Below are 13,429 nucleotides of genomic sequence, written 5' to 3'. Positions count from 1 at the left end.
GTGAGACCTCCTTCTAGAATATAGATGAGACCTCCTTCTGGAACATAGATAAGACCTCCTTTTATCTTATCTGATATATACCTTCTAGGGAATTCCGTTATATATTTATAGTTTATTAATTAATTAATATAACTTTATATAAATAAAATATAGTTAAAGAAATTTAAAACTTTTAGTTAAGTAATTCTCTAAATTTTAAGAGACTACTTAGGTACTATATAAGTGCTATAAACTAAAGGTTTGTTAGAATATCCGAGAAAATAAAAGGGGGTATTAAAATTTTCGATAACCACTAACGCTGGGAAAAGAACCCCAATTTTGCAGATTATATAGGAAAATCCTCTAGGAATCTTAGAAAATCTAAGAAATCCTCCTTAAATAAACTAAGGCAAATTATAACCAAATAAAAAAGACAAAAAACCCCTATAATCTCGGTATATTTAAAAATTTAAGTTAGAAATATAGAAATATCCGGCTACTAATTAGAATTAGAATCTTTTAGAAATTTATAAGGAGCTAGCAAGATTTATTAGTAAATTCTAGGAAAAAGAAGCTATTTTACGTACCTAGTTAAAGACCACCTCTAGATTTAAATTTTAAAACCTTCTTTAATGCAGCCACGCACGCACCATTAATATTAAGCATCTTAATAGAAAATCCGAGAAATTAGCTAATTTTACTTATAAAAGAATATGTCGGAAAAAATGAGAATTAAATACCCTTTTAACGGAGAAAGTACTAAAAAGAATCTTAAAAAAGGAAAGTAGGCAAGATCTATGTCTCCTAAATGCCTTAGGCATTCTTTTATTTTTATTTAAGTCAGAATTACCCTAAAGAAAGTTAGTTTTATTAAAATATACAAGAAATAAACTAGATTTCTTATATCCTAAAGACCCTTCTTTGCATACTATAGCTCCAGAATTAATTCCTAGGTAAAGTAAGAAATTAAATTACTAATATTAGAATTTTTAATAATATACTTCGTAATTATAGCCATAAGGAAGTTTCTTAACCTCCTTAGTGCTATTAATCTTACTATCAGCAGGCATTTTCTAAAAAAATATTAAATTGGTTTTATTTATCGAAAAAATAGTAAAATTATATAGTATTCTAGATGCGATAGGTATAGCGCCTAAGATCTACGTCTTTATGCCCCTAGAAACCAGCCCTAAAATATTAAAAAAACTAAGAAAAAATAGAATATTTCTTACCTTAATTTCTCCTTAAGGTCTTTGTCTTGTTCTTTTTAGATAGAATTAGCATATTTTTAAAACTACTAAGAAAAAAATATACCTTTAACGGCTTTCTAGATAACTATCTTTTTTAATATACTGCCTTTTTGGCAGTAAGGACGGTAGTAGCACTAGTAGATCTAATACCCAAAATTTAAAATAATTCTCGGAAAAAATAAGAAAAAATAAAAAGAAAATAGGAAAAACTATAAGTCTATTAAGCAAGAGGCTGTATATAGAATAATTCTTCCTAGCGAGAAAGAAAGCCTAAAATATTGGAAAATCCGATAATTAAGTTATCGCTATAGTAAAAAACCGAGAAAAAATTTCCTAAAAAAAATTAAAGTTATTAATTTAAAGCCAATATGTTAGAATAATTAAGAAACTGGTAAGCGATATAATATAAAACCGAGAAAGGAAAAAAGAGATCTCCGTAAATTTAAAAATATAGTTCTAAAGGACTTTTTTTTCTAAAAATATATAAAAATCACATAACCTTAAAACTACTTACTTAGGAGGCATTTTTGAAGCTCTGGAAGAGCTAGTGAATTGGAAATCTAGTATATAAGTTAGTATATAACGTATATAGCTAATATAGAGCTCTAGCTTACTTAATTTTTGCTTATTAATTAAGCGTTAAGGTATTTGAGATTAAAGAGCTTAATTAAGAGTGAAGTTATCTGGGGCGCCAAGACCTCGTATATACTAGGCCGTTTCGGGTCTAGCGCCCCCGACCGTCCGCGCCTAGACGGTTACTATCTAAGAAGAAGTTAACTAAACGTCTCCTTAACCCTCTCGCCTATTTAGGTAAAAGGAGTAAATTACACTTCTTTTTTAACTAACTTAAGAATAAGCTAAATAGTAATATTAATCGCTACCTAACTCCTAATAGTTAGTTACGTTACGCTATAAGCCGCCTAATAGGAGACGCCGCAGAAACTATATACCCGTTTTAGCTAAGTACTATAAAAGAACTAGTTACTATACTAGAAGTATCTTATAGCGACCCTAACTAAATTGCTATAGTATAAAGAAAACTAAATAAGATAATATAAGGCTCTAAGAGCTTTCTATTATACTTTGCGGAATTTTACCGCTATGCTAAAAAGATTAAATAGAACGAACCCGCTTTAATTAATCGCCTAGTGGAGTTTCTAAACCCTAAACTAAAGGCTTCCCTTATAGAAGTTAAGCTGCTAAATACCCTTACCGCCCGTGCTAATGTTATTAATAGCTTATATAACGATATACTACGCCTTGCCCTAAAATATATATCTTAATATTCTGCCCCTTAGCCGCCTAGGACCTGTAAGGACTTAAACGTTATAAATATTAACGCCGGAACCCTCTCTTACGCCCTAAAAAGATCTGCTAAATGTAAACAACGCATTAAATATAGCCTTTGTTTTAAATACGGAAGCGACACTTATATCTCAAGTTACTGCTTTATCCCTGTTATGGAACGCCACCGCAGGAGCCTTTATAGGAGACTCCCTAGCGGAATCCCGTGCCCTCGCGTACGCTTCGCGTACAGCTTACGTCAGCTACGCGTAGTATATCACCTTCCTACGCCCTCGATCCTTACGATTGATCGCGTAACGTCTTGTAGACTCCTAGAATACATACGTTTAGCAGCCACTGTTCCGCGCCCCGTAACATTATATTGCGCCTTTTTTACTACTAATACCTAGCCTATAACCAATTCTACGTCTCTATAATACTATAGGCGCTGCTAGAAGCAGCGTATCTATAAGCAACCTTTACACTATAATAGTAAGACGAGATTCTTTACTAGCCACTATATTAAGCCTAAAGAGCAACCTAATACCCTAATCTAACCTACGACGCAAATTAACCCTAGGAGAATTTAATTTATTAACCCTAGCCTTAACCCCTAAGGGTAAGCCTAGCGGCTTAAAAGAGTTATAACTATAAGTACCCCTAAGCACCTAGCACTACCTTAAAGACAATAAGAGTTAACTAGCCTAGCAGGATAGGCATACCCCTATTGGTATAGGTGGCTATAGTAATAACCTTAACGAGATAGACACCAGCGATATCTTATCCTTTATTAATTATATAGCTACGGAAAAGTAACTAGAAGGGTAGCTACCTATTAAGATTAAAATATAAGACGCTAAGATGTTTATATAAATGGTAGCAAGAGAACCTAATAAATACTACTACCTTTTATAGAACTGCTACTTAAAGCTTACACGAGCTGAACTGCGTGCTGCCTAAGACTATAATATTACTTAAGACTTATAAGCTAGCGAGGCACTTACTAATAATATACGCTAAAAGACTAAGATAACCTCCGTATATCTAAGCGCGACGTTTAATAATTAAAGAAAGCTAAGATTATACTTATTGCCTAGGTTACTAAAAAGGAGGGCATAATTAAATACCTATAGTCTTAGCTTAACAAGCACATCCGTAATAATGCTAAGCACTTTCTTACTACGCACTATACTACCTAAGTCTTTACGCCTCCGGCAACCTTACCCACCCAATACTTAGCTAAAAGTTAGCGTTAAGCAGCTTTACCTAATAGGGATAACCCCTATAATAGCAACCGAACTTAAGCTATAATTATAGGGTCTAATATATAATACCTTAATCCCTTAGTCTTTTAGGGAGACCGTAAGGAATACAGCTACTGGAAGATGTAAATCTGTAAGAAACTAACCTAGAGCGCTTACCTTTTTCCTAGGGAGGATACTAAGATTGGTTACATTATTAGGCGTATAAAGGGTACCCTATTTAACAGACTTTTCGCCTAATAGGAGACCAATAGCCCCTAGAAGTGGTAGTCCTACTATAAGGTCCTTAATAATCTTAACCTAATATATCGCGACTACGACCTAGTGGCTACCAGTCGAGCTAAACTATGCGCCCTAAAGATAAGTCCTACTAAGTTATTTGACGAGTTCTATGTTAAGTTCTAGGAATATACTAGAGTCCTCTTTTAAGACGACGCTAAAGACCAGGAAGACCTCCTTAAAAAGGTCACCTATTATCTTAGTTACGCTACCGCTAGTTATAATTATAATAACGTTTATAATATAGTGGCAGCCCTATAGAAGATTAAACGACGGCTAAATTAGATCTCTACTACTAACCCTTGCCTAAAGGCTCCTATATAAAAGCCCTCTGGGCCAACTACACCTATATATACTAGGTTACTAACGCCTACTACTAATAATATTACCGGAGCCAATATTAACCTCTCTATACTAACCTTTTTATATAAACTCTTAAACGGAGAGCGTAAGCTACTTTAGAAGCTAGGGCGCTGCTATAGATACCGTTAAGAAGGCTGTTATTGCGAAAACCCGAACTACCTAATGGTTAGGTTTAGTAATCGCCGCCTAACACCTAACTTTATACCTTAAACACTAAATACCTCGCTATATACCGTTACCGTATAAGATAAAGAAGCAGCAGCAGCGGAAGTAGTGGGAAATACTTAGTCCTAGCCCTAAGTTGCGAGCTGGGACACCTTAATAATAGAGGGATCTATATATCGGCCTGCTTAATAGATAACTTAGTAAGAATAGACGGACGGAAATAGATAGTTTTACTTATAATAGGAACAACTGCTAAAAAAATAATATAAAGACCGTTTTATAATTAACTGCGAAGCTATTAATAAATTTATAGATACCTAATTTATGCGTAAACATAACCTATTAACCTTACCCCTTACTAAAGCCCGCGCCCTATAACTCGCTAACGGTAGTTATACTATATAAAAGATTACTTATATGGTATAACTTTACCTAGATATAAACGGACACTAAGAAGAGCTTTGGGCCTATATTATACCACTTACTAATTACCCTATTATCTTTAGAATAAACTAGCTTAAGTAGTATAACCCCATTATTGACTAGAAGAAAAGAAAAGTGACCTTTAACTCTAACTACTATAGAGAGACCTGCTTAGGGCATAGCCTAGCCGCCTCTACCTACTCCCTAAGATATTAACCTAAAAAACCTCTAATTACACCACCCACGACTAACTATTACCACGTTAGTGCTATAGCCTTTTATCGCATAGCACGAAGGAAAAGCTAGGTTATTATAGCGGCCTCCTGCTTATAGCTATAGAAACTTAATAAAGAATAGGATTACGTCCTCTATAGTAATAGAATAGATCTAGTAGACCTCTTAAAGGACGATACGCCTATAAAACTTAATAAACTCTTAACCTTGGACTTTAAGAAGTTTATAAAGCTTAAAAAGGGACTTACTACATCAGCAAAATGTTTGTGCCTCCTGACAGTACTGACAGCTCCTGACAGCTCCTATCAGGGCTGTCAGGAGCTCCAGAAGACACTCACACTCGGCATCCTGTCAGGAACCTATCAGGAGGTCACCCGGACCACCAGGACCACCAGGACCTCCAGGACCTCCAGGACCTCCAGGACCATTAGGACCATTAGGACCATCAGGACCATCAGGACAACAATAAAAATTCTAGATTTAAAAATAAGGTATATTAAAACTCCAGTATTTTCAGCTAGTCAAAAAATACAAAATTAATTTAATTATATATAATCTAAATAATCCAAATTAATATCTCCTGTCTACCGCCTGTGTCTGTTATGGAGCTCTACGATCGCTCGGGCGTCGGGCGATCGACTGAGGAGCCTCTCGCGGAGGCTCCAAATCGTCGATCGGCGGTGTTCCCGATGATCCGCCGGCCGTGTACTGATTTCCTAACTAGGCCTAGTGCCTGCCTGCCTGCCTGCCTGTCTGTCCTACCTGTCTGTGCCTGCCTGTGCCTGTCGTGCCTACCTGTCTATGCCTACCTGTCTGTATCTGTAATTTGGGGGAGAGGTCGGCCCGATTGAAGGCTCTACTTGATTCGAATCGTTCTCCATAGGCGTTCGTTGGCTATACGTTTAAACGGTGGTCGTCTGGGGTGCCTCCCTAGGAGGCCTTGATTCGATTTAATTCGGTAATAGGCTGATATCAAGGCTCTGGTTCGATTCGATCGATCAATCGAATCGATCGTGGTGTTCGCTGGCTGGTCGTTCAAACGATTATCGTCTGGTTCTGACGACGGTCCTCTCCTACTTGCCTGCCTACCTACCTACTTACCTACCTACCTACCTGCCTGCCTGTGTTAGTATCTGATTAATTTAGGGGAGAGGTCGGCCCGATTAAAGGCTCTAATTGTTCTCTATGGCCGTTCGCTAGCTGTACATTCGAACGGTAGTCGTCTAGGGTGCCTCCCTAGGAGGCCTTGATACGATTCGGTAATGGGCCAATATCAAATTTAATTAATCGATCAATTGAATCGTTCGTAGTCTTCGCTAGCTGGTTGTTTGAAAGGTTGTCGTCTAGTTCTTGTAACGGTCGTCTGGTTCTGGCGACGGTCGTCTAGTTCTGGCGACGGTCGTCTGGTTCTGGCGACGGTCGTCTGGTTCTGGCGACGGTCGTCTGGTTCTGGCGACGATCGTCTGGTTCTGGCGACGGTCGTCTAGTTCTAGCGACGGTTGTCTAGTTTTGGCGACGGTCCTCTGCTAGCTGCCGTTCTAGTGCCTTCTAAGGGAGGATATAAGGAAGGGTAAAGAATGGGGTGACTACAAAGGGGGTAACTTGGCAGAGGCACGTGTAGGCTATTAGGAATATAGCGGGGACCTGATAGCACTGTGTGTCGCGCGCACGCGTACATAGGGTCGTGTCGCATTAGGGGGAAGGTATCCCATTAGGGGAGGTATCACAGTGGGGAGGGTGTCGCATTGGGGGGGTGTCTTGAGGGGTGTGTATAGGAGGTGTCGCTTAGGGGGGGGGGGGGGGGTTAGGAGGGATATCGCTTAGGGGTATCCTGTCAGGAACCTGACAGGACGATCAGGAAAATTAAGATCCTGCCAGGAGCCTATCAGGAACGATCAGGAAATACTAGTTTCCTATTAAGACCCTAACAGGACCGTAAGAGGACGATCAGGAAATCAAAGATCCTGCCAGGAGCCTGTTAGGACGACCAGGACGATCAGGAAAATCAAAATCCTGCCAGGAGCCTGCCAGGAGCCTACCAGGACGATCAGGACCTCCAGGAAAGTCAAAATCCTGTCAGGAGGCCTCCAGGATCTTGGCACCCCAACAAAATGCTGATGTAACAAGGAACTCCGCAAGCTCCTCCCTAAGAGGTACTATAACTTTATTAATATGTGCTTATAAAAGGGCGTAGATATACTCCCCCTATATTAACCTAACGACTATACTATTAATATTAAATAAGGAAAAATGCTACCTTATAGGAGACCCTACCTAATATTAAAAGACGAACTTTTAGTTATAAAAAAGTATATTGACGAGCACCTTAATAAAGGGTTTATTCGTCCTAGTATATTACTAGCAGCCGCCCCTATCCTTCTTGCTAAGAAGCTAGGAAAAGGTATTTAATTCTACGTTAACTATAGAGGACTTAACGCTATTATAATTAAGAACTAATACCTAGTACCGCTTATATGTAAGACCCTTAAACGGCTTAGTTAAGCCAAAATCTATACTAAGCTTAATATTATCGCCGCCTTTAATTATTTTTAAATATAGGAAGGTAATAAATGGAAAACCGCATTTATATCGCGCTTCGGCCAATTTAAATATACTATTATGCCCTTTAGTATATGTAACGGCCCAGGCACCTTCTAAAGCTATATTAATAACGCCTTATAGGACTACCTTAACGACTTCTACTCGGCGTACCTAGACGATATACTTATTTATAGCAATAACCCTTCTGAGTATACTAAGCACGTTTAAAAGGTCCTATAGCGCCTTAGGGAAGCAGGACTCTATATTAATTTAAAGAAGTGTGAATTCTTAGTTATAGAAGTAAAATACCTTAAACTAATTGTTACTACTAAGGGTGTCCGTATAGACCCTAAGAAGGTATATATAATTACCGAATAGCAAGCCCCTAACTGCATTAAGGACGTATAAGCCTTCCTTAGTTTTGCTAACTTCTATTAGAAATTTATATACAACTTTTTAGGCGTAGTAGTACTACTTATAGTAATAATATAAACGAAGGGCCTTTTTATAAAAGGAAGAAAAACGTACCTACGCTTTATTTAGACGCCTAACTATAAGAAGGCGTTCTAAGACCTTAAAAATGCCTTTACTAAAGCACTTATCCTAGCTCACTTTATACTAGGATAATAACTCTATCTTAAAACCGACTCCTTAGACCACGTTAACGTAGGCGTTCTTTCTTAGATAGGTAATAACGGTTTCCTCTATCTAGTTGTATTCTACTTATCTAAGCTTATACTATAAGAGTGTAACTATAAAATCTATAATAAAGAACTCCTTACAATTATATAGAGTACCTCCCTACTCCGTGCACGTTCCCACTCAATGCACGGCATTTTCCATACAAAATCCCTAACTTTACACCCTTATAATATAACCACTATTAAAGCTATTATTATAAATTTTTATAATTAGAATATTTATAACTATATAAATATATTTTTAGCTTTATATTATGTTGGGAATAAAGGCAAATGGTCACCATATGAGGCATATTGCCGTCACGTGTGGCAAGTTGCCGTTACGTGCGGCAAGTTGCCATCACGTGCCGCCGCGGCACTAGCGTGGTGAGGAACCTTAAGTTCCTCACCCCTTTCTTCAAGAAGAGAATAGAACAGAACAATTATCATACTATCTACGAACCGTAGCTACGTGATATCCCCTTGTGAGTCCAACATTATATAAATTAATTATTTTTAGCTAATTATATAGCTTTAAATTTAAGATATTTAAAAAATATTAAAAATATTTACTAAATAGTTTATAATAAATTTAATATTAAAGCTATAATAATAAAACTTTAAATATATAATATTTAATTAATATAAAATATAATAATAGTAAATTAATATATATAAATATTACTTATACTAAGTTATAGTTAATTAAAATATATTAATTTACTATAAAAAATATTAACTAAAAAATACTAATTGCTAAGTATATTTTTATATTATTTTATATTATTTTATATTATTTATATTTAGTAATATATATTTTTAAATATTATATATTTTTTATTAATTATTGTTAGTATAACTCTCTTTATTAACGTGCACGAATATTACTTATAGTGGTACGTATACGGTATTGAAGTTAGTAGTTAATTGTTGTCTAGAAGAAAGGGGTTGCTCTAAGGTTAGACAGTTAGTCTCGCTTTGTAGTCCCATAACTATGTCACGTAATTAATATTCTAATACTAGAGCAACTCTAAAAAGAAGGCTAATCTATACTCCAAAGTTAAGTTTTCTAGACTACTCGTAACGTATACGCAATAGCGACTTTCTACTAAATTCTGCCATATTACTAAATTCTGCTAAATTCTGCTATATTACCGAATTCTGCCAAATTCTGCTAAACCTAACTTCTGCCAACTAATTAGGATTTTCCATCCCCGGGATAGAAAATTACTATTAGCTCGCTTAGTACTAGCGCCAACGCTAAACTAAAGTTGAATCCGTTCGCTTAACCCACCCTATAGCCCGTAATTTAACTTAATTCGTATTAATAAGCTGTAATAGTGCCGTATAGGGCTTACCCTTTATTATAACGTCCGTAGGGTTAGTATCTCCATTAATCTACTTAACTTTAGTAATCTGTCTTTATTTATAAGCTTAGCAAAGGCATATTATATTAATTATTAAGCGTTTCTCTTGCGTAGTTTCTAGTTGGACGAGATAGTTATATAAAGACTTTGAATTAGTATAGAGGATAAATAGTAGGTTAACCTATAGGACCTTATCTAGCGTAGATTTAATTATAGCGCCTATATCGAAACCATGCGCTATACCGTATAGCTTTAAGGCTAATACACTCCTAGTAACTCTTTTACACTTAATTAAGGACTAGTAGACAATATTTGCCTTATTTAAGGCGTCTGCTAGTATAAGTACGTAGCCAATTTGCGAAGATAGGTCCTTATTATTAGTAAAGGAAGCGTCCGTAAATACCAGGAGTTATAAGGTGTTAGCGTTTAGCTTAATAAACTTTAGGCCTTTATTTACGTTCTTAATCTGCCAGCTTAATCGCCTATTAAGACTCTTTGCATTATCTTTAACTAGGTTAATTACCTAAGTAGTAAAGGATAGGTTATATAAGGCCTTTAGCTAACAGACTAAGGCGATATAGACTCCTTTAGCGCGTTAAGCGATATACTAGTCCTTTAGTATAAGCAGGCTATGCGTAACTCCTCTAGAGCTAGTGCTGTTTGCTAGCGTAGTATTAACCACACTAAGGTTCTTATACTAGCGCCTTTGCGTTAGCGTAATGCTCCTATCTTATATTAATTAAATAAGTCCTCTATTAAACTTAATTGGTATATTAGCGGTTAGTTACTCTCGCTCCTTAGCTATAAATTCGGCCTTATATAGTTCGCTTTATTTAGCCTCTATAAAGGTGTCATCTATAAGGAATAGTGTATTATTAGTCTATAGGCTAACAATTCCGAAAGGCTTATTGCTGTAAAGTAAGCAAGGGTCGTACGTGGACTGGTCCATTCGTAGCTAATTAACGTGGTATAAATGGTAGGTCTTAAACCAGTGGTTTCTAGCTTTAGGTACTCTATAAAGTGGCTTTATAACCTTTAGAATAGAGTCCGTATTAATTCCCAATTATTTATTTAGCTTATATAGTGGTTGTATATAAAACTCGCGGTTTAGGTTCGTAGTAGACTAGATATAGGCTTATAAGATATCTTAGAGGTAGAGTTATATCTACGGTAGCATAGCAGCAATATAGAGAATTAGCCGCTAACTAACTCGTTAAATTATTGGTAACTAAGTAAGAACTAGCTCTTTCTCCAAATTGTTATAGGCCTATACGACAAGTTATAATTTCTTAAAGGCTTTATTAGTTCCCTTATTCTTAATCTCGTTAATAAACCGTAAATTAAAGAGTCTAACCCCCTTTGGTATATTATATAGCTTAATAATCTCGAAGACGCCTTTCTTAAGTAGGCCTATGACCTCCTTTTGTCGTGAAGCGCTGAATTGGGTGTTGCTATCGTTCTGTAAGTAAATAGTAGTGTTAGCCGTATCTGCGGTATCATTGTCCTGTAAGTAGATAGCGATATTAGCAATATCTATAATGTTCGCAATATCCGCCATAGAAGTGCCTATATCTATTATAGTATCTATAACAGCTGCGTCTATAACGGCCGTAAGTAATAGGTATTTACGGGGGCGACCTCTACCCCGCTTTAGCGGTAGCTGTGGTTTAGCCTTAGGTAACGATTGAGGTTTGGCTGGTAAAGGTACTGGTTTATCTAGTTTAACAGACTTTCGTAGTTCAACTAGGTCTTATGGGTCTAGTAGGTAAGGTTTTACAACCGTAGAGCGGAAGGTTATAGGCCCATTTAGTAGCTTTACGGTATAGGTCTTACCGTTAACGGCAAGTAGTATATATAGCCCATCCCAATAACCACTTTGGCCAGTATTGCCTTCTCTTTAGACTAAGACAGGCGAACTAGGTAGAAGGCCATAAATGGCGTTAGTTTGTGGTCCGTTTCGCATTTTAAGAGCGTTAGCGATCTATCGTTTAGCTTATAGCTTCTAGATTTCTACCATTACTTTCTTAATAGCCGCAGCTCGCTGTGTGACTAAGGGTAATGGCGCGTCCGATTTAACCATTTGGGGGTAGGCTCCAAAGACTAGGAGTATAGGGACTAGGCCCTCTGGGCCAGCCGTGTCATTAATGGCTTTAAAGGCCATTTATAGGGCTATCTCCTTACTAATTTTAGGGATTTCAGTCGTAATAATTTGGTAGGCTCGTTGTAGCGGACCATAGTAGCGTTCTACCATTCTAATAGAATTATGTGATTCGACTAGAACTAACTTTATAGTTGCTCCTATAGTAGCAGCGTAGTACTTAAACTCCTTACTAACAAAGTTCTTCCTAGCGTCTGTGGTAATTAGGTTTAGTGGTCCTAAATAGCTGTTAATCTAGCACATTCGTAGAACGTCCTAAGTATGCTTAGCGCTAATATCTTATAGCCATCTGCTAGCTTAAAATCGAGTTGCTTTATTAACTATATATAATAGCGGGGAGCCGCTAATGTATATAATATCGATAACGATATTATAATTAAAATTAACGTTATCTTGTAAGGTAAAGCGAAATCTACCTAGAGATCTACTAAACTTCTAGCAGTAGTGGTAGAGTTTAGTTAGCTCTTTAATAGCAGATCTATTAGTATTATGGCCGTAGCCAGCCTTATCAAGAAGCTTTTGCAGTCTATTAACTAACGGGTAACTAAATCGACGGTGTAGACGTCGTAGTTCTACGTCAGTTAAGTAGCAAGGGTTTATATTAAAAGACTCAACCAGATAAGACTATAAGGAGAAGCTCTATAGGAGAAATAGGTGGCCAAATCGTCTAACTACTGGCACCTTTTTAGTGCGAGTAATAATAACGTCTTTTAGGTTATCGTATTTGATATAGAGTCTATCTATATCTGCTAAGCAAAGTAGGAAAGAAGTATCTGCTTTAACGATGTGGAATTATACCTTACCTATAGGGCTGTTAACGTCTATAGTTCCGATAGACGTAGAGGCTCCGATTCCGAATTGGACAGTTACTTAGCCCTTAGTTGACGTGTTAAGGCTTATAGACTTATCTACGGCCTATAGAGCTTAGAATTGACCATAGCCAGCTATAGACTTGCGCGAAGCACCTATATTAATTATAATTCCTATAAAGACCGTCGAGGTGTATCGTGACGCTATGGCTGTAGCCGTACTGTAAGTAAATGGGTTGGTCTCTATATAAAGTTCCGTAGTAGACTCTATAGTGAGTTTTAAAGCCGTAAGCAGGTATATATAAGCCTTATTAGCTAGCTCTACGCTTATAGAGGTAACTTCCTCCGTAGTAAGTGTTCCAAAAGTAGTGATATAGGTAGAACTATTGTTAGGTTCTCCAGTATCGCTCCTAGAGTCGTTAGCGTCTTATATATAGGCTTCAAAGTCTAAATTATTATCTTTATCTCTTTCGCAAGCAGCGACGTATTGCTTAAAGTGGTTATTAAAGTTACCCTTATTACGGCCCTTAATATTAATAAAGCGTCTCTTATAGTCGTCTCTAGACCGACTACGCTTATTCTCTATATGTTTCTATAAACGGCAGTTCTCCTTCTTACAGACGTAACACTTAGCC

At 36.8% G+C, this 13,429-nt stretch overlaps 1 protein-coding gene across 1 annotated transcript; it reads right to left on the bottom strand.

Moving 5' to 3' along the window:
* Positions 1–268: 268 nt before the first annotated feature.
* Positions 269–830, bottom strand: K441DRAFT_670440 (uncharacterized protein). The gene is made up of 3 exons (XM_067650281.1): positions 720–830; positions 579–645; positions 269–516 (listed from the first exon to the last, which is right to left on the bottom strand). Exons 1-3 carry the CDS (start codon positions 798–800, stop codon positions 479–481), a joined length of 186 nt encoding a protein of 61 aa, XP_067497174.1. The 5' UTR covers positions 801–830; the 3' UTR covers positions 269–478.
* Positions 831–13,429: the final 12,599 nt, after the last annotated feature.

Source organism: Cenococcum geophilum (genome assembly GCF_001692895.1).
Source record: "Cenococcum geophilum 1.58 unplaced genomic scaffold K441scaffold_82, whole genome shotgun sequence".
NCBI classification, from domain to species: domain Eukaryota; kingdom Fungi; phylum Ascomycota; class Dothideomycetes; order Gloniales; family Gloniaceae; genus Cenococcum; species Cenococcum geophilum.
The sequence above is the reverse complement of the archived record's forward strand: the minus strand, read 5'-3'. Positions and strand labels throughout refer to the sequence as shown.

Excerpts from the sequence above, each read along its gene's own strand:
- K441DRAFT_670440 (XM_067650281.1), bottom strand. The coding sequence starts at position 800 with ATGCCTAAGGCATTTAGGAGACATAGATCTTGCCTACTTTCCTTTTTT. Across the intron at positions 646-719 it reads GTACTTTCTCCGTTAAAAGG|ATGCTTAATATTAATGGTGC; the intron begins GTATTTAATTCT and ends TTTTCTATTAAG. Across the intron at positions 517-578 it reads AAAATTTAAATCTAGAGGTG|CTCCTTATAAATTTCTAAAA; the intron begins GTCTTTAACTAG and ends AAATCTTGCTAG.